At 42.7% G+C, this 27,627-nt stretch overlaps 1 protein-coding gene across 1 annotated transcript; it reads right to left on the bottom strand.

Moving 5' to 3' along the window:
• Window positions 1-359: 359 nt before the first annotated feature.
• hmgcra (3-hydroxy-3-methylglutaryl-CoA reductase a) lies at window positions 360-21,657 on the bottom strand. The gene is made up of 20 exons (XM_080766751.1): window positions 21,498-21,657; window positions 18,492-18,679; window positions 17,225-17,336; window positions 16,824-16,911; window positions 16,403-16,487; window positions 14,625-14,730; window positions 13,873-13,979; window positions 13,507-13,626; window positions 13,095-13,258; window positions 12,293-12,549; window positions 10,189-10,400; window positions 8,983-9,177; window positions 8,130-8,288; window positions 7,587-7,744; window positions 6,911-7,016; window positions 6,383-6,553; window positions 5,309-5,449; window positions 3,486-3,644; window positions 2,838-2,992; window positions 360-2,448 (listed from the first exon to the last, which is right to left on the bottom strand). Exons 2-20 carry the CDS (start codon window positions 18,654-18,656, stop codon window positions 2,388-2,390), a joined length of 2,721 nt encoding a protein of 906 aa, XP_080622877.1. The 5' UTR covers window positions 18,657-18,679; window positions 21,498-21,657; the 3' UTR covers window positions 360-2,387.
• Window positions 21,658-27,627: the final 5,970 nt, after the last annotated feature.

The raw sequence follows: 27,627 nt of genomic DNA, 5'->3' as shown, positions 1-27,627 counted from the left end.
ACGGTGGTCTCCCCGTCTCTGTTTAATGAACGGAAAATACATCAGGGAAAGAACTCACACACAGTGTAAACGCATGAAACTGGATGTGATGAAACAAAAACAAAACGAACATGGTGGTTCTCTCTCCTGACTGGATGGAATCGATGACCCACTTGAACATTTATTCACGGTGTATTAAAGACCTGGAGAGACGGAGAGACCAACATTACTGAACAAACGTTCTATAGCAGTCAGGATATATAGAGCTTTAACCGAATAATGTCTGGGTGGGGTTCAGGTCCCATACAGTGTCATGTTACTCTTTTCATATAAATAGCATAGGCCTTCTGTGCAGCCCACAACTCAAAAACCAAGAGTAGTTGTTTATTGTAATTTTTTATTCTCTTTTATCACAAAAAATATATGCAAAAAAAAAAAGTTATTTTCATTTTCACTTGTTTCTCATCTCCTGTACTGCTCAGTCTTCACATTTGCAATTAGTTCTACAAACCTGTGGTATAAGAGACTGAAGCCGGACGTATACTTTATCGTAAGCCGGTGTTGCTTGCCAAAATTATAGCCACTAAGTTCTAGATTCTAGAAGCTCAGCGTGTTGCAGGCTTGTAGATCGGCTGAGCTTGTAGATCGGCTATTTCCGGTGGACCGCACCTGGCGTACGACTGAGCATAATTTAGACATCACACTATGAAAAACTGCCTGCATTCCTTCCATGTTAACGAACAGGAGAGACGCTACAGCACAAGGAAATGATGCATCCGTTTTACAGCATCTGAGACGAAATAAAAAATGAAAACATTTTTCATGTATTCTTTACATCCCTTTTACGGTCATTCAGTAAACAATAAAATGTCTTATAGCTTAACATAGCACCTTTGTGAAACAGAGGTGTGAGGCGTGTGTACACATCGTACGTCTTCTGTCATGTAGCACAGTGGTTACACATCGTACGTGTTCTGTCAGTGCTTACACATCGTACGTCTTCTGTCATGTAGCACAGTGGTTCTCAAAGTTGGGTCCAACTAGGGACACTCATGGTTTACAGCAGTGGTTTCCAAACTTTTTAGTCCGTGACCCAAAAGAAAAATTAGGCGTTTGCCCGGGACCCAAACTAATGAAAATGGCTAAATCTACAAGCTCACAACGTGACGCTTCGCGCCACACTCTGAGCTTGTAGATCGGCTATTTTCACTACTACTTAAACATCTTTCTAATTCCTGGAATTTCTTAGATTTTTCTTTTTATTTATTCAAGAAACTACTTGGAAAAAACATTTTATTTGGTATTAAATCATGAAAACTTTTTGGGAATGTTTTTTGAAAATGTTTTGAAATAATTAAAAACAAAATGCACGAAACAATGAAGGGAAAGGGACCCATTTCTATGGGTCCCTAGTCCTGACCCACTGTTTGGGAACCAGTGCTTTACAGATCGGTTACTCGGAGAGTGTATACTGTGGGAACCAAAATGGACCCTTCTAAGATCCATCATTCAGCTGTGTATGACAATCTGTTATTAACTAACTGTGACATTGACCTTTGGCCACCGAATTGCACCGTATGTCAGATAATTATTTTAATATGAAGCTTCATGGCCTTGTCTAATCTGATGACGATGAGTCATCAGATAGATGACTCATCGTGACTCATGACATGATAGACTCATGTCAGTCATCTGCCATGAGTCAGATGATGTGGGAAAGAGTGACATACCTACCGTACATACGGAAATACACAGGCTTTTTCCAATTTGCTTCTTACTTTGACGCCGACGTCATTTTATGTAATGCGCTGTCAACGTTCACGTCGGAATGTCTATTGAAATGGCTGTATATTTGGCATTTAAATAATTGGAATAATATGACCAAAAGGTACAGTATATGCTTTGCTCAGTGAATAATCCATTTCATCCACGTTTCCCATGCAGGGAACTGACATTTATAACAGCAAAAAAAAATAAAAAAATGAATGGAAAACATTATGCAAGTCAGTAATTTAAGTGTTCATAGTCAGCTGCTTTAAAAAATAAAACAAAATCCGAAAATCCCCCAGCAGAATCTTCCGATTGGCATTATCAGACAATTTTGTGCATCGAGTCCATTTCCAGCATGATGATTTGGTCAACACCTTTTGCTGTCTCTTATATATAAAGCACTTGGATTGGCCCTTCAACGGGGCCAGTGAAAGATAAGTCCCTTTTTATTTAATATAAAAATAAAATGTTTCAACCTGTTCAGCACATCGCTCTCATCCATTGTCCGTTAATGGTTCGTCTCGGCGTGGGCACAATGTGGAATGCGTGTGCACGTGGATCAGAAGGTGCTTGTGCGTGTGCTTGTGCGTGTGGGTGGGTGGGTCGTATAGGGTGAACCTTGGGGGTAGGGTCCCGTCTCAAGAAGCCTTGTTGGTGCAGGATCCTGCAGTGGTCTCCCCATGCAAGTTCAACTTGGATCTGTAGAAGGAACCATTTAAACCATGCGGTAAATTATATTGTTTGGATATAAAACAAAACCTCTTTCGTGTTTTTGCTTAGTAATCATTGCCTCCCCACATGAGTCACAGACGAAGCCCAGAGAGAGAGAAAAGTGAGGCTGGGCTGGGCAATGCGTCAGGCACGCCAACTACTGTCACTGAACGCGCTGCATTCCGAGCTTGCGGATGTGCTACTTTGGATACTTTTGTGTGACGCCGTGCGGGCCGTAGTATATGATCGAGTAGGGGGCGTTAATGTACGGAAAATGAAACGACACAAAAGGTGTAAAATGTGGAGATAAAGAGCTATAGGTGTCTGCCTGACGACAACACTGGCATCAAGTATGACATGAACAAAGCGCCTGTTACCTGTTGTGTGTCATGTGACTCTTGACCAGGTGGCCGGCGGCGAGAGCGGCCATGAGTGACAGCTCTCCGGCCAGCACGGTGCCACACACCACCCTGGCCAGCTGGCGCGCGTTCTCACCCGGGCACTCCAGACTGGCACCCTGCACGCCCAGCATCTATACAGGGGAAAGGACACACTTTTATCACACTAAGATCTGGCAGAATACATTAAACTGTGAAAGTGTCAACACTGTTTTTTTAAGATATATTTTTGGGGCTTTTTTATTTTGCTGCCTTTATTTGATGGCGTATAATAGACAGTTGACAGGAAATGTAATGGGGGGGGGGGGGGGGGGGGGGGAGCAGCCTATAGGTGGCCGGAACCGCTCAGGCCGGCCCGGGCCTGTAATGGCCATTTAACCAATTAGTAGACCTTATACTTACTGTATATACCCCCAGGGCTTTATACTTGGTACGCTCCATTCTTTCCTTGAAATAGTGTTCAGAATTACTGAGCTACAAATCGCTGCAAAGTAAGCTTAGACTGCGTACCGAGACTGGGGGGGGGGGGGGGGGGGTGATGATATGATGATTTGCGAGTCTCTCCCTATCGGTACAAAACTCGGACGGCGCCGAGTCGGCCTGAAGGTGACTCTGTGTCATGTGTACCTGTAGGCAGGCTTGCTGTGGGGGCAGGTTGGTCCCTCCTCCCACTGTTCCCAGTTCGATGGAGGGCATGGTGCAGCTGATGTACAGGTCCTCCCCCGTGGGTCCTGACGACTCCATGAGAGTGATGCAGTTACTGCTTCCCACCGACTGCGCTGGGTCCTGGAAGGGGGGAGAGAGAGACACATACATGTCAAACGGCTGCACGTTGTATACCAGATACCGCGGGGTTGTGGCTCTTTCGGCGCGGGAACTCTGGGGGGAGGGAGGGGTATATATATGACATAATATATAGGGCATATGCGACTTGAAAATATTAATAAAATCTAACGTCTTTTTGTATTTGGCCGTGGACCCTCCATCTGAAAATGTTTTGTGCCAGGAATCCCCCCCCCCCCCAGAAGAGAGGATTTGTGTTAATACTTACATTTTCCAACGAGAGATTCTTTTCGAAATGTTTCAAAAACAGCAGATGTAAAAGCTTGTAGATCTGCTATTTCTGAATAGCCAACGTATAAAGGGATAAATGATAGGGACGTTTTTCTGCATGCAGGGACCCCCCCTGAAGCTTTTGACTCACCTCAGGCCTTTTGCCCCCGAGGCGCCCGGCGCACTCACAGCGATGTTCTTTACTGTTTCGTGTTGTTTATACTGTTCTGCGGTTCACTCTTTATTTGGTAAAGTGTGTGTGTGTGTGTGTGTGTGTGTGTGTGTGTGTGTGTGTGCGTGCGTTCCTGGGTGGGACACGGGACCAACTTGGGGTCCCTTAACGTGTGCGTAACTCTGCGAGGCTGCAAATGAGCCGGTCAGGGTGAGGAGCCTCAGAGATGGAACACAGAGAGAGGGAGAGAGAGAGAGAGAGAGAGGGGGATAATCGTGACTTTGGGGCCGGTGGTTGCCATACGAGACAGTGATGCTGAGCAGTAGGATGTTTTTTTGGGAGGGGTGGGGCGGGGTGGGGGGGGGGGGTGAAGCGTGACAGTTTGATCATTAGTACTCTGCAAGCATGGGGTGCGGCCAACCTTTCTGTTAGGGGTGGAAAGTGACTAAGCACATTTACTGTAGTACACAGTACTGTGATTAAGTGAATTTTATTTTTTATTTTATATCCCACTATTTTTGTAACCCATTTTTCACCCTTGTGTCAATTATCTAATGTGATCCTGGGCCTCTACACACCCTCCGCCAACCTAGTCCCCATATATGGGGGACATGGGGAGAGCAACGGACTTGAACTCATGCTTCCTTCCTTCATGTCCAAGTTGCTCCTGTTTCCCTGGTTGGACGTATAGCGCATGGAAGGAACACGGTATTCCAATCAGTTCCTTTCCCCTCCATCAGGCGCCCCGGCTGGCCAGGGGGAGGCAGTTCAGAGACCAGGATTACTGCATGTTTTTTGTGAGGGTACCTACCCTAGGGGACTTGGGGAGAACAGGCAAACTCCACACAGAAAGGCCCTTTCGCCAACCCCGCCTCGGGTATGGGCACTGATGACGCGATAAGGTACAATTTTGAGGTACTTTTAGTTTTACATTGTCGTTATTTCCATTACATTTTTTCCTATCTAAGATCCCCAAGGGGGTCTTGGAGGACCATAATGGTGTTGCTGCATGTAATTGTCCTTTTTGCTTGTGTTTTGTCAATATTCAATACAGGCTATACCGAATGTATCTAACAATTCAAGTAAATTAGGCAAACATCATGCAATAGAAACCGTGCTGATGTTGATCGCGACGTGTTGATCGCTTGTAGAGCTGCTATTTTAAAAGGTAATCGACGAACATTCTTCGCCATACTGTAGTATATATATCAACAGGAAACAGTACCTGTCCACAGGCGATGTAGATGGCGGCCACCAGGTTGGCGGCGTGGGCGTTGAAGCCCCCGATGCTGCCGGCCATCGCCGAGCCCACCAGGTTCTTGTTGATGTTCACGTCCACCAGAGCTGCAGTGGTGGTCTTCAAGATCTGGCGAGGGAGGAAAAAGACGAGAGCGCGCTCAGTGATGCCTCAGCCTTCATCACAGCCCGCTGACTGTTTTGACAGCTCATTTAGCTGGTCGCTAATCATAACCATTACACGTCACTGTTCGGGGTGGAAACCTTGTATGTCCCCAAAACGGTCTGGATTCAGAACGGCAAACGTATATATATATATATATATATATATATATCGATATGCTCGTGACGCATTGCTTCGTGCTTTGAGCTTGGATCTGCTGCGTTTGTGTAACGCTGTAGTGTAACCAAGTATAGGTCGTGAACACACAGAATTCCATTGACGCATATATACGCCATTTGGTGTTTTCAGTGTTTACGATAGAGGACGCTCTTCCGCAACCTGTGAGTGATCCTAGGACTTCTGAAGAAGAGTACACCCGGAAATAACGTGATCTATTCTACAGTAGGACGGCGCTTTGGTGGAAACAAGCTATATTCAACTGCCAATAACATATAGCACTGACACCTTTTTCGTCCGATGAAAATGAAGAAAATAAAGACTTCTTTTTAGACATTTACTGTTCTGTGGGTCTTGACAAATTTGGAAAGACGCTCATAAGTGCTGGCAGTATGGGCAGACCGTTCCAGAGAAAGCGATAAATGAGCTAATAAAAATAAGCAGCTGACTATGATCACTTAAATTAATTTGGGGATCAAATTAAATTCAAATAAAAGAATAGCCATTAGCCAAAGTAGCAGATGTACGTATACAAGCCACAAACAGGTCGATTCATGCTGCATTTCGAGTTTGTAAATCTGCTACTTTTGAATAAATTAACACTAAAAGTTAGAATGTGGAAATAAGAGGTTTTTCTGCTCCACAACAAAGAAATGGAACCTCACGGGTCCATGGGGTGTAAATTGAGCTTTTAGTGGAAAGCAAAGGGGCCGTTATTATTACCTCTCGAACGACCTTGGCAGGGATGGTGGCTTCGCAGACGGCTGACTTGCCCCGGCCTTGGATCCAGTTGATGGCCGCCGGCTTCTTGTCGGTGCAAAAGTTACCGCTGACCGCCAACACCTGGAGCTCCGGGAACTGTTCCTGTATCCTGGCCAGAGCCTGCTCTGTGCCCTGGACACACACACACACACACACACACACACACACACACACACACGCACACACAGACACACACACACACACACACACACACACACACACATACACACACACTTCAATATCCATTCACGTCTCAACATTGTATCAAGTTTGTGTATATCATGACATGTACGCATGCTTGTAACGTGAATGTGAAAACCTAATGATGCACAGCATGCACATGATAATATAGAAACACACGCACACACGTACACACACAAACACACACACACACACACACACACACACACACACACACACACACACACACACACACACACACACACACACACACACACACACACACACACACACACACGGAGGGCTAACCTTGGAGATCATGTTCATGCCCATGGCGTCTCCCGTCATGGACTGGAAGCGTATGTAGAGATTTCTCCCTGCCAGACCGATGTGCAGCTTCTGGAGACGAGCAAACCTGCCAAACAAAACCACCAACCAACCACGTGAGAGTAAATATGACCAGTGGTTAGTGGTTTCCAACCTCTTCTGTATCAGGGCCCACCTGGAAGTCTCAAAAGGGTTCACATGGCACACCCCTGAACTCCACTAACATACTGTAGTATAATTTAAGGTCCTATTTATCGGTATCACAATGAGAATTGAACTCATTTATCAAGGTTTTAAGGGGAAAATGCCACTATTTTACATATATATCTTTTTTCAATCTTAGTATTTTGCCAATTATTTGGCTGCCCACTTGCGGCCTGTCAGTGGGCAGTTTTGGAATCGCTGTAATGATCATATTTTGAAAAACGACCGTAATTGTGATGCCAAAGTCGTCCGTGACGCAAGCGGCAGAAGTGATTACAGTGACGCCAGATTTATGGTAGATCTTGTGATCTATACAAGCTCACAACGTGTCGAATCACAACGCGTTGTGAGCAATGTAGCTGAATGCTTGACAATGCTTGCGTACTTCGCCAAGTATAACCTGACTTATTGGGTCTTTTTTATGTTTATTTTGTATTTATTTTGAAGTCCTTGCCTGCTGGTGCTGTCGAAGGCCTCTTTGGTGGCCTGGAACCCGTCCGTGGTCTCCAGCCAAGCCTTGACCTCGGCCGCGTAGCATGCCGAGGGCAGCCGCACCACGGGGCCGCGCGTCATGCCATCGGCCAGGATACGACTGTTGGCTCCGCCTCCCAGCTGGAAAGACACAAAACGCTATGAATGGCATGGAGTTATATAACATTATCGTCGTCATAGCTACAGGTAGCTGTCGGGCTGAAACCTCTCCATAGTCTACCCTTTTGTGTTTTTTGTTGTTGTAAATGAACGCCCCACTCGATCATACTATACACGGCGTCACTCAAAAGCATCAAAGTGAAATGTATTTGAAAATGTAATATCCAGCTACACTACTCCGTGACACGTTGTGAGCTTGTAGACCTCACATTTCTTATCAAAGCGATTCGGTGTGGACAGAAAATGAAGGTCAAACTACAATAGTAACTCCAGCCCAGTTCTCTAAAGACTACAGGACACACACACACACACACACACACACACACACACACACACACACACTCACAGCGATCGCTCGGCAGCCGCGGTTGGTGCTGGCCACAAGGCAGCCCTCCGTGGTCGCCATGGGAACCTGGAACTGCTTCCCGTCCAGGTGGAGCGGTCCGGCCACGCCTACCGGCACCGGCATGTAGCCAATCACGTTCTCGCAGCAGGTGCCCATCACCTGGCAACAACAAGACGGCAACGTTTACACAACAAGCCAACGTTACGACAAAAGGAACGTAAGGGTTTATTTAGTGTTGACGTCTTACAAACGAACATCCTTATAGGACCCCATTTTCAGCCTATACCGTCATATATGATGGGCCTCACTAATGCCTACTCAGAGGCCTCTTTTCCACCAAATAAAGAACTTTGGTTCTAGAACTGGTTCTGTTCTAGATTCACTAGCTTTCACGGAAACCGGCCGCGGAACCGGCTTGCGTTTCCACCAATTTTACACCATACTGTAGCCGATGAGGTGGTGCGTGTGTACGTGTGTGCGTGTGTTTCTATATTATCATGTGCATGCTGTGCATCATTAGGTTTTCACATTCACGCTACAAGCATGCGTACATGTCATGATATACACAAACTTGATACAATATTGAGACGTGAATGGATATTGAAGTGTGTGTGTGTGTGTGTGTGTGTGTGTCCAGGGCACATGAGGTGATCAAGATGTGGTTGAAAATGGCTGACGTCCTCCTTTAACATGAATCAGTTTTATCAGTGCTGTGGTCATATTAAACCCAAACCTTCTGTTACTCTCTTTATTATCTGTTAATGCTAGAGTCAGGCATCGGCAATTATTAGACTTTGTTGTCGTTGTTGACGACACCCGTATGGAACCCAAACGACCCAAACAACGTCCTCACCTTGGAGTAGTCGTAGTGGGCGTAGGGCAGGGTGGACAGCGCCGACGGGGACGCCAGCTTGGCCGACACCATCTGCCTGCGGATGGCGACGCCTCGCTCCGGCTTCTCCATCACGGCCTCCAGCCTGTAGGCCGGGATGTGCTTACCGTTCACCAGCAGCACCACCTCGCCGTCGCTCAGGAACCCCGCCCCCATCTGGAAAGTATACAGGAGGAGGAGGAGGAGGAGACACGTGGATCAATCCGTGTGATAATGAAGCCCATTCGTTATACCCAAAGTGAAATGGTCCAGAGTTTACACTTACCTCCTGGTAACCTCTATATATTTTGTAGAGGTCACAAGTTTCAACATTATGCGCTTCAAAACCCGCAGTTATGAAATGCAGCTTTATGAAATGAATTCAATTCACACAAAACAAAACAAGTGCTTGTATTGTCTGCATAGCATCTATCCTGTGAAGTAAAAACACTTTGGTGCACTGCATAGTGCATACATGCTTTTAGTGCATTGGTGCTTTTAGTGGCTGCACGTGGATTTGTTTCCCTGCAACATTTCAGATGTATAGACAAGACAGGATCAGAAGTGCATGGGGCAGGCGGCCAGTGGCGTCTTATATCCATTTAGCGTCCTGCACCTTTAAGAAGTCTCGTCTATTAGTGTCCTGCTATAATAGATAAGAGCCTCACAGAGAAAGTGGAGGCCAAGCTCATTAAAACCTGCTTACAGCACACACACAGCCTCAATCGCCCCTCCTGCTGCTGCTGCTGCTGTGCTGCGGCGGCTGGTGTTGTGAGACAGTGCGTTATAGCATTGTGTGACACACGTCTTAACCACACTCGCCCAGTGGTTCTCAAACCATCAAGGACCCGCCAAATTGATACGCACAGACCCCCTTATCTGAAAATGTTTTGTGCCAGACTAGGCTACACACATTGGTGCGGTTAGTACCGTTCAAAAAAAATAGCAGATGTACAAGCTTGCAGATATTGTTTCTTGGAAATTGTGACCCCCTGTAAACGAGGGGATCCCTGCTTGACCAAGGGAGGTATTAGTGTCTTTTTGGGGTGTGTGTGTGTGTGTGTGTGTGTGTGTGTGTTCGTGCGTGCGTGTGCGTGCGTGTGCGTGCGTGCGTATGTGCGTGCGTGCGTGCGTATGTGCGTGCGTGCGTGCGCGGCTGCGCTCTAGAGAGAGAGAGAGGGGGGTTACCTCTGGGTTTTTGAGGATAGCCAAACACTCCTCCAGAGGCCTGGGTGTGGGTGGGATGATGCAGGGGGGCTTGGTGGGGGGTGTCGTCTCTGCAGCCGCTGGGACGGCGGTGGAGGAGGAGGGGGGCTCCATGTCACCGTCTCCGACCACAAACATGCTGCTGCTTCGAGGCTTGACGGTCACCAGGGCCGGCAGGGGCCTTATCACCTCATCTGGGAAGATAAAAGAGGAGACAGAGGGGGGGATACAAGGCGTTTGAAACAGCTGGGAGGTGGGGTAATATCATACTTTCAGTGCATGAGACAATTTACACCTTAACGGTAATCATTTTCCGCAAAAAAGCATTTAATTGTTGCCGTCGGGCAGAAACCTCTTCTCTCCATTATTCAATTTGTGTTTTGTTTTGTAAATGAACGTTCTGTACGTGATCATACTATACAGCGTCACACAAACGCATCAAATGTTTTTTTGTTTTTTGAATTTGAATCATGAAGATTTTGGACATGAGGTTTCCACCCGACCGAGACGAAATGGTAAAAAAAACCCCCACTAATACTAAGGGACCCGGGGACCGCACACCGAGCAGCCGCTATGCAACTTCTGTCTGCATTTGTCTTTGTACGACCGTTCCCATCTACCGGCATCAAAACATGGAGGGAATGTATTTTGTTTATTTGTTTTAGTTGTGCGGTCCCACAGTGTGCTGTATGTGGTATGTGCCTTAACCACTACTAGGCAGTGGCGTGCACAGACATTTAGAGGGGGCAGGTGCTCAAGTGAAAGAAGGGCAACTTGTGCAGCGCGTGGAACTGTCCGGTTGCCTTAATAGTGTGAGATTTATAGATTTTGGGGCATAAATAATATATTGGAAGGTTTTTTTTTTTTCATCAAGAATTGATCAATGTCATCATTGCTGTCCAGAGGGCAAGGGCAGGTGGTGCTCTAGCGCCCCCTAGTGTATATCTGTGCACGCCACTGCTATATACTAGGCCATCGACACCCCTGCTGTAATCTGTGTAGTTGTGATTGTTAAAAGCAATATTTTTATTAAGAACTCGCTGCAAGAAACCTCATGCTTTTGTGAAAAGTGAGTGAACATTGAACATTGAGTGAACAAAAGTGAGTGTCAATATGGATTATAGGCCCAGGCGGTGGCGTAACCGTCTGGGCACCCGACAGTCACAGTGTGCAGCGGGTTCGACTCCCGAGCCCGACACGGCCTTTTACTGCATGTCTTACCCCATCTCTCTCCCGTTTCCTGTCAGCCTACTGTCTGTCCCTTCAAAAAACCAATAAAATAAAACCAATAAAACCAATAATCCTTTGTTCTGTAAAATCAGAAGGAATGCACCTTTTTCAGTTTTGTGTTACATAGACAAGACATTTGTTTCAGTAGTACCTATTTGTTACTGTGTGGAATGCACTTTTTCAGTTTGTTAGTTGGTTACATTACATGTCTGACTGACTTGTTTCAGAGTACCTTTGTTTTGTTTTTTGTTACTGTGAGGAATGCACATTCAGTTTACGTTTACATCGAGACATGTCTGACAGTCTTTTACTGGTCAGTAATAGTATTTCATTTTAATCCTTATGCACTGCAGAGGCCTTCATTTTTTATATGGTAGATGTTTACATCTTACAATGTTTACAGGTTAGTTATTGACAGGTTGTCAAAATAGTAAACTTTGTTTCATACTTTGATTATTTCTTTTGGAAAATGTTCGATAGTCTTGCTGTCCTAATGCCAAGTAATAGTTGTTTCCATTTCTTTATGGACCAAGACCACAACAAACCACAAAGACCATTTGGATTTAGTCCAGTCATTTTTCAGGGAAATACATTGATTGACTCAAATATCTATTTGGAAAAAATAAATAGTCACTTTATTTGAAGAGTCAAAACTGTTCTTGGCTTTATTTGTTGGTAGTAATGCTCATGTCAAAACTACAGGTGAATATGCATTTAAAACATGATTAATAATATGAAAAAAATATCGGTTATCGGTATCGGCCTCGAGGAGCCGTAAGTTACCGATATCGGTATCGGTTTAAAAAAAAACAATATCGCGCACCCCTAATATAAATGAGGCTTTAGTCACCCATACCTCTTTCTTCTTTGGTGGCGGGGGCCTTCTGGGCGAGGGGCTGGGGGGCCGGCGGGGGCTCTTTGCGGCAGCAGGAGTCGTCGGGGTTAGCGCGGCGGGCGGCCGCGGAGGAGGGCATGGACATGCTCATGGTCATGGGGTTCTTCAACGACAGGGAGGTGGACTCCATCTCCACTTGTTCAAAGAAGATGTACTTGATGGCCAGCAGCAACGCCAGGCCCAGACAGATGACCTGCTCGATGTCCATGGTCACCATTCTGTGGGAGAGCAGGGAAGATTACACACATAAATAAGTGATGAATGGCTCTATATTCAGATAGTATAATCGTTCTGTAGCAAATGTCTCCCTGTCTCTCCAGCGCTTTAGTCGACAGAAAGATAAATTAGCAACGTCATGTATAGTCAGGAGGGAGAGGAGAACTCATACGGGATATAACGTGAAGAAGTGATGGAACAAAAACAACCAACGGATACATTTGGAAATGGAACACTATCAAATTGAAACCGATGGGTCTACTATCTACGAGCTTTATGTTGCGACGCATTGTGAGTTTGTAGAGCTCCTATTTTCTGATCTATTGTTTGCCTATATATGACATGCAGAGAGGAGAATAATGGTGACACTAGGGTTCATGTATAACCTTGCGTCACCAGGAAAGCCAAACTGATCTGGTCAAGGCCACGTCTACTCCTAGGGCATTGTATTGTTAACTATACTCCCCAATCTGTCCTTTCTCTCTCCTCGGCTCAAATCAAAAGCAATGTTTCCCAGCTGTGTCACAGTACAGTATACACAGTATACCTGGCCATGTAGAACTGCCACAGGGGTCCCTCGGGTTGGATCCTCTTGGGGGAGTGGTGGTCCAGGCTCATGCCCACCTGCTGGATGTCCATCTCGGTGGTGTTGATGGACAGAGGCTCTGCGATCCAACGGCTGTGAGCGTGGACCATGACCAGACCCAGAGACTGGAGAGAGAGACACACACACACACACACACACACACACACACACACACACACAGAGGTTAGCGTTATACTTGTACTGCACTGGTACAACATTTTAGAACAGCAGTTTGATGAACAACCTTTTAAATATATTTTTTTTTTTTCTCTTTTCCATTTCCTGAAAAGTAACGTTTTAGTTCACATACTGTACAAGGTTCTTGCCCTGAAAAGCGAGGATAATGATGTGAACATATGGATCTCCTCCCTACCATGATCATCTTGACTCTCTGGGTGACAGGGTTCGGTTTGTTGTCCTCCTCTTCCTCCATGACCCTGGAGAAGTGGCTGAGCTGCCAGATAGGATGACCTCCCTGGCTCTCCCTGGACAGCTGTGAATAGCACACACACACACACACACACACACACACACACACCCACACACACACCCACACCCACACACACACACACACACACACACACACGTCACATGTCAACGCTTACACACACATTACCATTGTGGTATGGATTGATTGGGAGTCCCATTATTTATCAAATGGGCCTAATGCCTGCTGCATGCCAAACTCCTTGAAAAAGAAACAACGTTCAGTATCGCTGATCTATAGATCCATGCTTACCTCCAGCACCAGTGAGACGCAGGCAGGGAAGAAGGTCATGAACACAAAGTAGTTTGCCAAGACGGACATGCAGCCGAAACAGCACATGATCTCCAGCTGTCTGACACCTGTAACATATAACATGCATGTTGTTAACACATGATCTCCAGCCGTCTGACACCTGTAACATACAACATGCATGTTGTTAACCCATTGAGACCTGAGACCAGATTCCACAAAATGACTATTTCATGTCTAGGACCCCAAAAATGTAATGTAATTGGCTGCCAACCCCCATCTGAAAATATATTGTACCAGGGACCTCCCAGATGCAAATATTTGAGCTGTGAAAGAATATATTCAAAGATTTGTGACACATTTTCAGATTAAAAATAAAATAAAAATAGCTTATAGATCTGCTATTTTTCAACAGCTAAAGTTTAAAATAATGGTTAAAGTGGTTAAAAGCTATACGGCGACACGCCCTCAGGTCTGAAGGGGTTAACACATGATCTCCAACCGTATGGCGCATACATACAACATGCAACATGCAACATGCAACATGCAAACATACAACATGCAACATGCAACATATAACACAGCAGCCCCCACCAGGAGGACGTCATGCCTCCGTCCTACACCTCCCGCCCGACGTATGACGACGTAGCAGCTATAGGGCACTCATTTATGGAGAGAAAAGAAAGGGTTTTCTGCCAAACGACGACGACAGGTAACCTCAGATCTATAATGTTACAGAATGGTTCTGTTTGTACCTGACATGGTTCCCACTCCGATCACCAAGCACTCCACCAGGGCGTCTAGCGTGAAGGTGGGTCCCAGCACCGCCATGCCACGAGCTATGTTGTCCCGCACCTCGTCCTAAACACCAGAGGAACGCACATATACACAGGTCATGATCACCTCGTCCTAAACACCAGAGGAACGCACACATACACAGGTCATGATCACCTCGTCCTAAACACCAGAGGAACGCACATATACACAGGTCATGATCACCTCGTCCTAAACACCAGAGGAACGCACATATACACAGGTCATGATCACCTCGTCCTAAACACCAGAGGAACGCACATATACACAGGTCATGATCACCTCGTCCTAAACACCAGAGGAACGCACACATACACAGGTCATGATCATAGCTAGCCTCTGAATCGCTAGCAGATCACTAGCCTCGAAACAAATCGAAAATTCTGTGAATATAGCAGCATTTTATCAAAATTGTGATTAACGAATGATTTGTAATAATTAGGGCTGTCAAAGTTAACGCACTATTAACTAGTTAACTCACAATCCTTTTAACGGCACTATTTTTTTTTACTATTTTTTTGGCACTATTTTTTTTTACGCGCAATTAACGCACTGTGAAGTTTGACAGAATGGTTGAGAGACGCATGCATGTGAATGCAGGCAGTCAGTGAGCCCCGCCTCTCTCCCCCTCTCACACAATTAGAAAACTTAGAAAACATGTTATTTTGATCAACATGCTGTTATCTCTCGTAATGGTACCATTGGCCAACATTGATGACATCAAATGTCATCAAATGGTGGTTCCGTGGCTCAAATGCAGAATGAATAATGTGCTATGATATGAAAAATCTTGAAAACCACTGATTTAAGGTATATTTAGAACGTATACAAAATATGCGATTAATTTGCGAATAATCACAGTTAACTATGGACAATCATGCGATTAATCAGATTAAATATTTCTATCGATTGACAGCCCTATAATAATCTAAATCTATCTGCAAAGCAATTTATAACTTACGTTTTCGAATAATTGTAGTGTACAAGAGTACAAGCAACAATATCTGTAGTACTAGTATATTACACTTTATATAAAATAGATAAAGCTTCCTCAAAATTGAACTCAAGCAAGGTACTTATTTACTTTCTACAATTGAATATTGACAATATTTCATTAAGGCATGAATGTAGTTCTGTTTAGGACTATAGTGTCAGTTAACTCTTTGTTGTTATCTGGGGGCTTAGCGGCTAGGGTTGCAGTGTGGTAATCAGGTCACTGGTTCCAGCCTCGCCCAGCATATTGTACAGTAGGTGGTAGTTGGTAAAATGCCCCTGAGAAAAGACTTAATACAAGACCTGAGACCTGATTCCAAAAAATGTTTTCTGAAAAACATATCAGTGGTGCTCAAACCTTTTCATGTCAAGGACCCCCAGAATTATCTGAATTTGGCCGGGGACCCCCATCTGAAAATATGTTGTTCCAGGGACCCCCCCCCCCAGAAGCAAATATTTGAGTTAAACATGTTCGCTGTGAAAGAATATATATATTCAAAGATTTGAACACGTTTTCACGATTTTTCAAAAATTGCAGATCTACAAGCTCGGCACTACGTATAGCACGGCACTCTGCACCTGGCACGTGTGGATGTGCGTCATTTGTTCGGTTTGTTTTTGGATCTGGAAATGTCTCATTCAGCAGAAAGAAATGGCAACACATTTTGTCGTGGTCTATAAAGCAAATAAACTTGACAAAGACAGAGAGGTCAGTTGGAGTGTATACCTGAGAGTTGGAGCTCAAGGCGAACTTGGCGAGGGCACACGCTTTGGAGAGGTCGATAAGAAGCAGGAAGAATGGCAAAGCCTCACTGGACAAAACACAACACCACAAAACTAATATTTAATCTTTTTCCATGTGTTTCCCCCAAATACCTCTAGCGACATTCTGCAAATATATACATATTCTGAATTTCACTTTTATTTTATATTATGCAAAAAAAATAATCACATATTGGTGCTATTGTTGAAAGTATAAAACAATATATACCTAGTCTCATATCACAATATTGATTTAATGATATATTATACTGAATTGCCCAGTCCTATTTTAGGACTGGAGTATTTTAAAATGTGTACAGTTGAGAGTATTTTATGTACAGTATATCCATTAATAGTGAGTATTTGAAAATGTGTACTTTACATACTTGAGGCCAGTGAGTTCCTTGTCCAGGAAGTGAATGACCACAGTGCTGAACACAAAACTGGAGAAGATGGTGAACAGACCAGCAATACCTGCAGAAAGAGAGAGATAATTACAACGAAGAAAAACAACAAAAAAAGTGTTGTAACCTGCCGTTTTCTTCTACTTTCTAATTCTTTGTTTGGTCCGACGAATTCTGTGTGTTGTCATGATTTGTCACGACAAGAGTTGGCTTCGTACGACACTTATAAGGTCTTTAAATAAATTAAATAAGAACTGCCTATGGGGAAATGCATTGCGTTTTCATTTCCTGGGCCGTTCGTTGTTCTGAAAGGGGGAGGGACTGCGACTGAAAAAGCGAGTGAAAACTGTAATCCATGTGTAGCTTTGAGACACTCTGCTCACCTAGAATGTATTTGGATCCAAGCTGTCGGAGGTTCTGGAACTGGAAGTAGATGTAAACGATGGCGATGCACCGCGTGATGGTCAGGATGATGATGTCACTGCTCAACATTTGCTGGGGGGAAAAAAAACAGAACAGAAAGATCGGTCCGTTACGACAGTGAACCAGGAATGTCCTGGTTCACTGTCCTCTCGCTATATCTACCAATGAAACAGGACTGTCTTTATAATCATCTTAAACCATTAAGACCTGAGGCCTGATCTGTTACTTTTTTCTTCATTTTTTTTTATCCCGACATTTTTGAACATAATACGTTTCCACCCGAAAGCGACAATATGTTCCAAATAATGTCCAATGCCAAAAACACAATGAAATCAGCATTATAGTCGCAAAAATGTGCATGAAAATTACTCGTCAGGTTTTTAGAAAGTTGCTGACAGCTGCGTAGAATGCAAATGTTCAAAAGGAGGAGTTTTGGTAATACAATCAAAGAGAAGGGCCAGTTCAGTGTTAGGCAAAATGCATCTGGCCTGACAAATTATTTTGTAAATAATTTCCACTAGCTGACTGTAGGATAGTCCAGCAATAGTGTTGAATTGATGAAACCGGGTAGGACCAACACATCGTTTTCACTGTCACACTTGACAACTTGTGACTTTCCTTTCACTTTTCCCTTTGTGATTATGTCTTGAACAAATTGCACTATGTATTCACTCTTTTTGTTGTCATAACGAGCTGGAAAGGAATGAAGTGAACTGTCAACTTTTCTTTTGAGACTTTTGGATCTCAAGCTGAGTTGTATGTGCCTTAGAGACCTTGAACCGTGACATGAAAGACCTCTTGTTCCAAAAGGAACATGACCAGATGAAAAATGTTCATTTGAAACTTTTTGATGAACTAAATACCCTCTAAGTGCTACATTCAAGGAGGAGGCCTGCACCTGTAACTTTTATTCCACATGGTGTTGTATTGCTAACTTGTATAACAATATAGTTTATTATTATTCTATATAAGGTTCCAGCCAGGTCCTAACTTACCATTGATTGTGTTCTGGCCCACCATCTACTGTCTATGGGCCAAACCTACTTGCCAACCACTGGGTTAGACCTTCATCAGGACAGACCTGACGGAGGTCTAACGAAACACACGGGACACTTTTCTTTGCTTTTATTACCAAAGAACCCCCTTTTGAACAATTAACTCATGATTTGTGACAGCCTTGTGCGTGTGATGATGATGTGACACTAAAGCAGACTCAGTGATTGTTACCTCCTCTGTTTTCTGGCAGTCAAAGTTCCAGCCGCAGATCTGGTCGTTGCCGGTGAACATGTTCATGGACATCATGCAGATGGTGAGCGTCACCGTGCCGACGATCACCTCCCAGGGATGGGAGGCTACCATCAGGCCGTGCATGCGGAACAGACCTGTCAACATGGTGGCTAGCAGTCGTCCCGGCTGTCACGCACCCACACACACACACACACACACACACACACACACACACACACACACACACACACACACACACACACAGTTAGTTTAATTATGGGCAGCCTTGTTGGATAAACCAACACAGTGCCCACCGCCCACCACCAGGAGAGTTCCAGATTAACTGTTTTCTTACCTTAATCTGATGTTATTATTATATCCAATACCGAGTGTTGCAGGTGAAACATTACATAACTCCGTCCAGAGTGCACCGCAACTCAGACCGTGCAAGCTGGATCTTACGCTAAATCGCTTATTTTGATTGCTTTTCTTTCTACACATCTGTCTTTCATAATGACCAATTACGCTGCACAGTGTTTTGTCCCAAATGGGTTTACGTAAAAAGGCGAACGAGCCTATGACCGAGCATGCATGCGTTCTGGATTCACTGGTTGTTGGACATAATAACATCAGATTGCAGTAAAAAAGAGAGCTGGTCCACAATTCTCCTTTAAAAGGTGTTGAAGGGGTTCTGATTGCGTTCGATCATGACCTCATGGTGAAACTAATTCATAATTCATCATAATACTAAATACCACTGGGATGTGTAAAAATGACCAAAATGAAAACCGATTACAATATTCCTATTAATAACGATTATTCGAATAATCGACAGGCCCCCAAAAAACATATAGGCCTAATTTTATCAGGTTTATATATCCTATTAACGGTGAAGCGAATATTAAATTATCCTGAAGTACCTGTAACCTATATATCAACCTTGTATCTCAATTGTTCAACTTTATCTGTTTTTCTTCTTTGTGAATTAAAGCCAGACTTCCTCATATGAGTGTGCCACGCAAAAGTAGCACAAATAGATGATCTACAAGCTCACAACAAATGTGTCGGTGGGTTTTATACATGCTGAACCAATGAAAAGTATTAACAAGAGCATGTGGCTAAATAATATTAATTGGATACATTGGAAAACTCTTTTTCCCATTTATTTATTATTTGTATTTGTTTGTTTATGTATTTATTCATATTTCATTTCCTGAAACGTAAAACGTTTTCACCCTGAAAGCAATTATAATAGTTCCTAGGAAGTCTGTGGACGTCTTGGGCACAACTTGTGTATCCAACCACCATTGTAAAGCATACTTCTACACAACTGAGTCAGAGGTATAACATGGTTCTGGTTATAGCCACGTCTATAGTTCCCGTCTGTCACACCTCAGCTATGACAGGTATGTTCCTTATATTCAACAATGGGGGGGAAGCAACTAAGAAGATAGAACATTTACCGGTACTCAAGTACTGTACTTTTGTGGTATACTTGTTTTTTCCAATACTGTACAGCCTATACAGCACTTTTATTCCGCTACGTCTCGAGAGGCAAATATTGCATTTAGTTTTTCCCCACTGCAATGATTTGAAAACTTTGGTTACAAGTTACTTGATTTATAGATTAGCAGCCTAATACAAATCATGTTTTTCTATGGCTCCTAATGATGAAGCTCAAGCTCCCCCCCCCCCCCCCCCCCCCTGCCTAGGGTGACCAAAAGTCCCCCTTTGTGTGGGACAGTCCCTGATCATGTCCCACATCAGGTGTTCAAATGCCCTACTAGTTAGTTAAGTTAGCGCACTAATATTGGCCTTCTGTTGTAAAGCACTCTCGTCTCTTTTCCAGCAAGATGTACAGTTTTTAAGCCTGTCATAATAGGCTAACATGAGAAATATCCATAGGCCTATAGGCTACAGCACCAAGTCACCAATGACCACAATTAGAATTTGATTATATCCCGCCCCCCCGCCCCACTCACTCTCTCACACACACACACACACACACACACACACACACACACACAGTGTGTAGGAAATTGAGTGGCAAAGTGAGTTAACATTGTTTAAAGTCGTGTAATGCAAACAGATACTACTTTTCTGTTTGGATGTATGACAAGCCCAGAACGTTTTTCTTTTTTTCCCCCTTTTTTTTCACTCAGTGCTTAACTTCTGGTTATGATTGCTTCAGATGTCACAGTCACACCCTCTATTTTAGGGTAGGCCTACAGTAAGGACTGCGAATGCTTTTATTTGAGTGAAAAACATTATAATATTAGTATCAGTATTAGCCTACTATTGTATTGTAGCCTGGCTATGAGCAAATTATGACTGGCAAGTGCCTCATCAATCAATTAAGTACCAGGCAGAGAGCCAGACAGATAAACAGCCAGACAGACAGATATAAATATTACCACTTTATAGCAAGCTGTTGTTTAATGTAGCATTTTGTCGACCCTTGCAGGCTGACACTTGACTATATACACTGGCATGCACACCGCATTTATTTGACTTTTATTCAAATATTTGATTGTATAATAACAGACCTTTTCACACCAGTGTCATCTAAATTGAATCCCAAGTGTATGTCCAACTTATAAGCATGTTGCTATAGAGACTTAGACGCAGTTCCACTTGACAATGCCTATATAGCTATTATTCCCTGTTATGCAATAAGCTTCGTTTACACAGTATAGGCTATAGCTGCAGCCTGCACGACTGCACCCTCCCTCCGACGGGGAGTATGGTTGGCCTACGGCATATGATTAATTCATGTGTTATATTGCACTAATTGTCACGATCACCTTTACGATTAGAGACATTCATTCTCCCCCCAAAACTTCGCAAAAACACATAAACCACCTAACCTAGCAGTTGGGGCTCACCAAATATATTCGCTGAAAAATAGACGACGCGTTGTTGTGGTGTTTTTTCAGCTTTTTTCAAGCAGTTAAGTCACAACAAACAATCAATAGGTTGAAAAGACAGTATCGTCACTTACCTTACCTTACAAAAGTCAGAAATGTGATGCTTAAATCCAGATTCCAGAGAGGCTGTAGCTAAAGAAGAGACTAATTAACACCAGGGAACTGTGCACATGATATTATTTGGTTCTTATATTGATGCATTAAATAATTAGGATGAATTAAATGATGTGCACAGTCCCTCGGCGGCGGAGACTAGAGAGAGAGGCCGTCCCACTCACCGGTACTGATACTAGCTGCAGCTGTCCAGGATGGCATGGCACTGCGTCACGCACGCTCGCGGCCAATCAGAACGCCGTTGCCCGGGCGACGCGCCGAGAGGGACGTGGCTATAGGATGGACGCGTGATCTCGTGATGCGAGGAACACATGAAGCCACATTATCACCGCCGTGACATGACTCAGACTCTAGACAGGTTAATAATTGGTTTATGTTTGAACATGATGTCGACTAGAGGGGGTTTTGTTGAATGATCAACATCCATCCATCCACCCATTCATGATTCATCCATTCATCCATCCATCATTCATCCGGTCATCCATTCAACCATGAATTAATCAATGAATTGATTAATTCATTAATTAATCCATCCATCCATCCATCCATCCATCCATCCATCCATCCATCCATCCATCCATCCATCCATGATCCATCCATCCATCCATCCATCCATCCATCCATCCATTCATTCATTCATTCATTCATTCATTCATTCATTCATTCATTCATTCATGCATGCATGCATCAATCAACAAAACAAAACAACACAAGTTTAAAAGCAGTTGCAGACACTGCCGGTAGGTCTGCAATCAAAGATTTAAATCGACCGTATGCTATGGGTCAACATTAGTTTAAGTTGTAGGTCACGGTCATTCCAAGTGGTTCATGGGGCATTAAAACAAAAGGCTGTTTTCCCTATAGGTAACTTCTCGGTATTGGGTGGTTCTCTTCAGTTTGGTGTTTACTTTGGGGACCTTAGTGTGAGCCATGCAGTCACTGGAGAGAGTCCTAAATATGTACAGTATATATGTTACAGGATTCCAATCCAGCACAGCTTTAGTATACTGACCTTGATACTGACAATATAATAATTAGGGCTGGAGCGCAAAGGCTCTTCACCTTGATACTGAAAATATAATAATTAGGGCTGGAGTGCAAAGTCTCTATAAGTGACATTTTAACAATCTTAGCCTATACAGGAGAGCAAAAAATGAATTTCCATTGATTGTAAGTAATTATTTAACCAAACATATTAGTAATAGATACTATAGATAATACTTTTATACAGATGTGGACAAGTGGTTGTATTGACACATGATAGGCTACTGACCATGACACAGACCTTGATACTGATGTGATAGTATGTCAGTATCATGATGATACTGGCATGATACTGACCATGTTATACTGGCCATGATATTGACATACAGTAATACTGACCATGATACTGAACATGATACTGAGATGACACTGACCATGATGATATGAAACTGACCATGATACTGACATGATACTGGAAATACTGACATGATACAGACCATGATAATGACATGATATTAAATTATAATATTTTACCTTCTGATAGAGCTCTATAGAGACCTTTATATAAAAGTCAGTTTCTCCACAAATGTCACATATATACCCTTTATGTGGGCCCACGGCATGGTAACTGATAGGGAAATGAGGCTGTCAAGGCCAAACAAATGAAGAAGTGAAAATGTTTCAGGCACTAGTAGTGTTGTTTAGGCTAAAAGGGGTGTTTCACTTTGAATAGCCTACTTCTGAGGGTTTTTTTTTTAAGGTTAAACACTATACGATATAGTAATCATGTCATAGTGTGTTGAGTTCAGTCGTTTTGTATGCTCAGCACCTTAATAAAAGGCTCTAAATGTCCGTGCTGCTCCAGTCTCTTCTCCTTTTGCAGCAGTGTGTTGAGTGTGTGTTTGTAACGGAATTGGTTCCCTGTCACTCCAGCTCTTTAAAGAAAAATCACACCTGTTTGAACCAAGTGGTGCAATTCCCCCCCCCCCCCCTCTCTCTCTCTCTCTCTCTCTCTCATTAGAAGACACACCACTACCCCTCTCTCTGTTTCTGGCGACCTCTACTGGTATGAATATGTAACATACTCGTGCTCAAAGACACACACACAGGTACACAGGTACACAGGTACACGGACAAAGCTGGATGTAGAAGTGGTTGCACCACTTAAAAACTATAGCCTATACATTTTCAGGTGGGTTGCAACATTCCAGCCACTCAGGAGAGAGTCACCCAGTAATCAGCTTAATTTCATATAGCGGCTGTCGCCTATAGTTACAGTTCCAATTTGGTCGTCATCACTTCCAATTTCACTTGCATCTGTATCCTGTCTGAGTTCACTATCCTGATTGGATCCCATTGGTATAACCAAATGCAGTTTCTGTTTATTAATAATAATAATAATACTAATAATAATCCATCCATACATCAGTTTAAGTGAGTTCAGTTTAAGCAGAGCGTGCATTTCCATTTTCCAGGTCACATGAATTTATTTGTTTATTATAAATAGCAACATAAATAAAATAAAGAATGTGCCCAAAATGTGAAAGAGAGATTGGTACTGTATACCTACAGTTGAGTAGGGCCTACACACATATTCTGGAGGTAATTCAACTTTTTTGGGAGGAGGTGAAGGGAGGAAGTCTGTAAAAGTAGGCTATTGGTTATATCATAGAGCTTTGATCACTATACAATGTATGGCTGCTGATGGGAAATTACTAAACAAATGCAATGTTAAGTTGATTAGAATACTCCTGCGTATTGCGAGAAATAGCATTTTTTAGGTATGGATTGCTAAGGATCCACCGTCTGTCACGGTGTCAAAATGTGTTGAACCCAAAATGCAGAGTCACGACATACAACCAGCGGAGTAGTGTTCAAACACTAATTTATTAATTAAATGCAGAACAAAAGCAAGGCAACAAAAACGGGCAGAGGATAAGTAATCCCAAAATGCAAACACAAAAAGGTATGAGCAAGTTACCAGAGGTATTCAAGGCAGGGTCCAGAGGAACAGAGACACAGGCAAGAGCTCCAGGGTACTAGGGTAGACAACATAACAACAACGTATGAACTGACAAAGTGTGAGTGCAATGAGTCCAGTTATATATGGGGCAGGCTGATTGTCAAAGTGTTCACAGGTGGGATGACGAGGGGGTTGGAGACAGGTGAGTGAACCATAGGAGTGAACTGACTGTGTGAGTGGAAGGGAAAGTGGGAGTGGCCAGGTCTGACATGGTCTGTGGAGAGACAGATCCTAACACCGTCATTAGCAGACTGGTATGAAACCGTGTTAAGGATACTGCAGCCTTTAATGGAAACTTACAGGTACGTCACATACAGTATGACTGTGACAATGCAAGGCTTTGTAAAGGTGTGGCAACCATGCCTGTGTGAAAAGTGGGAGCAGTGTTTCTGACAGACATATAGACACACATTCAGACATTGACGGAATTATAGTATTATTACTTGCGCAAGCAGAGCGCGCAAGTAATCGTTTCGCTTGGTCTCTTCGAAGTGAAGACAAGTTTTCTTCAACGGTAAATCTGTGCCTGGTTTGCTGGGACTAGTTACAACATTACGTCATCCTTGAGAGAGTACATGGTGTGTATATGACGTAATGTTGTAACTTGTAACTTGTAACTTGTAACAACTTTTTGGAACCAAGTAACCACAGTATACTGCTAATCAAATTACAACTACATACTCTGTATGTAGTTGTAACTAGAACAACTACATACAGTCTGTGCCTGGTTTGCTGGGACTAGTTACAAGTTACAAGTTACAACATTACGTCATATACACACCATGTACTCTCTCAAGGATGACGTAATGTTGTAACTAGTCCCAGCAAACCAGGCACAGATTTACCGTTGAAGAAAACTTGTCTTCACTTTTTGGAACCAAGTAACCACAGTATACTGCTAATCAAATTACAACTACATACTCTGTATGTAGTTGTAACTAGAACAACTACATACAGTCTGTGCCTGGTTTGCTGGGACTAGTTACAAGTTACAAGTTACAACATTACGTCATATACACACCATGTACTCTCTCAAGGATGACGTAATGTTGTAACTAGTCCCAGCAAACCAGGCACAGATTTACCGTTGAAGAAAACTTGTCTTCACTTTTTGGAACCAAGTAACCACAGTATACTGCTAATCAAATTACAACTACATACTCTGTATGTAGTTGTAATGTGATTTGTAATTTGTAAATCTGTGCCTGGTCTGCTGGGAACAGACTACACAGATGACCATATCTCTTACGTCATCACTGAGAGCTAGTCATACATATACACACACCATGTACTCTGGTCCCAGTTCTCAACGATGACGTAATGTTGTAACTGGTCCCAGCAAACCAGGCACAGACTTACGGTTGAAAAAAACTTGGCTTCACTTTTTGGAACCAAGTAACCACGGTATACTGCTAATCAAATTACAACTACATACTCTGTATGTAGTTGTAATGTGATTTGTAATTTGTAAATCTGTGCCTGGTCTGCTGGGACCAGACTACACAGATGACCATATCTCTTACGTCATCACTTACTATTTACTATTACTATTTTTCATATAAAGGCATAAGATAGTAGAAAAGATAAAGACACACGGTTATTTGATCTGGATTGCACAAAAAGTAAACTATCACAAACAGGAGGTTTACCAACAACACTCAGTATAGCAATTGGTGCACAAGTGATGTTGACTACTAATGTAATGGTATCTGATGGATTAGTCAACGGTATCAGAGGACTTGTTGAGTATATTGACTTTGAGAAAAACGACACCTATGTTACAGTAATACTTGTTAAATTCCAAGACAAAGATGTTGGTCTTAATGCGAAGTCTAATAGTAAATATAAAAATTACCCAGAAGCAGTTCCAATATACAGACATGAAGCTATAATTTTCCATGGAGGCAGAAGAACAGGATCAACAAATAGGTTTCAATTCCCGTTGACATTAGCTTGGGGATTAACTATTCATAAGGTTCAAGGTTTAACTATACAAGAGATTGTCGTATCTATGAAGGGCTCACGTTTTAACCCGGGACAAGCCTATGTAGCATTCAGTCGAGTGAAAAGGATAAGAGATCTATATATACTTGATTTTAGTCCTAAAAAGATCAAAGTAGATAAGAATGTAGAAAGAGAAATGATTCCCAACTCGAAGATTCCCAAGAAGATATTGCCTTTGAAATAATTCAAAAAGAAATCGAGATATTAGAAAAAGTAGAACACGTATGTATACATGTAAAAAATAAAGATCTATATATCATTCTTATGTACAGATCACCTAAAACAAACCTTACGGAATTAAACACATTTCTCAAGAAAATGGTAAAGTATCTATCATCTCCGACTTCCACAATTATGATAATAGGAGATTTCAATGAAGACCATTATACTGAAAAAGATATAAATATAAAGACCTTCATGTCAAGATTAGGCTTTAAACAATTAAATACAAATCCAACTACAGATTTCGGAAGTATTTTAGATCATGTATATTTCAACAAATTTGAAAGTATTATTACAGAAATTGAAGTTAGAGACACATATTACTCTGATCATGATTTAGTATTAATATCACTATAGTACAAAATGAAATACATTTAAAACAATTGACAATTTACAATAAGTAATAAAATAATTATACTGTATAATATATTTTAATTCAGTTTATATACCTTTTATTTCATCACATATCAATGATTCATTTTTCTGTAAAAAAGTAGTTAGGTAGCAAATAGTTACACGTAATGATTATACATTTCAAACGTTCCTTCACAGAGATACTGAGATGTGATACTTTCCAGCGGTCGAAAGTACTTGCGCGCTCTGCTTGCGCACTAGTAGGCCATTTATGGCCTACTAGTGTGCAACAAGCAAGTATGCACTCGGCAGAGTGCAGTTCTAGTTATATTATATTATAGTATTATAGTATTATTATGATATAGTATATATTATAGTATATAGTATTGACTGATGACTGATTGACTGATGAGTCTGACTGATGACTGATGAGCAGTGATGACTGAAGTATGATGATGATGATGATGATTGTAGATTTTTTTGTTTGTTAAATGTAACAAAAATGTAT

Source organism: Protomyctophum bolini (assembly GCF_963924005.1).
Source record: "Protomyctophum bolini genome assembly, chromosome: 6".
Classification (NCBI taxonomy): domain Eukaryota; kingdom Metazoa; phylum Chordata; class Actinopteri; order Myctophiformes; family Myctophidae; genus Protomyctophum; species Protomyctophum bolini.
Note: the sequence above shows the minus strand (reverse complement) of the source record. Positions and strands in the feature narration are given on the sequence as shown.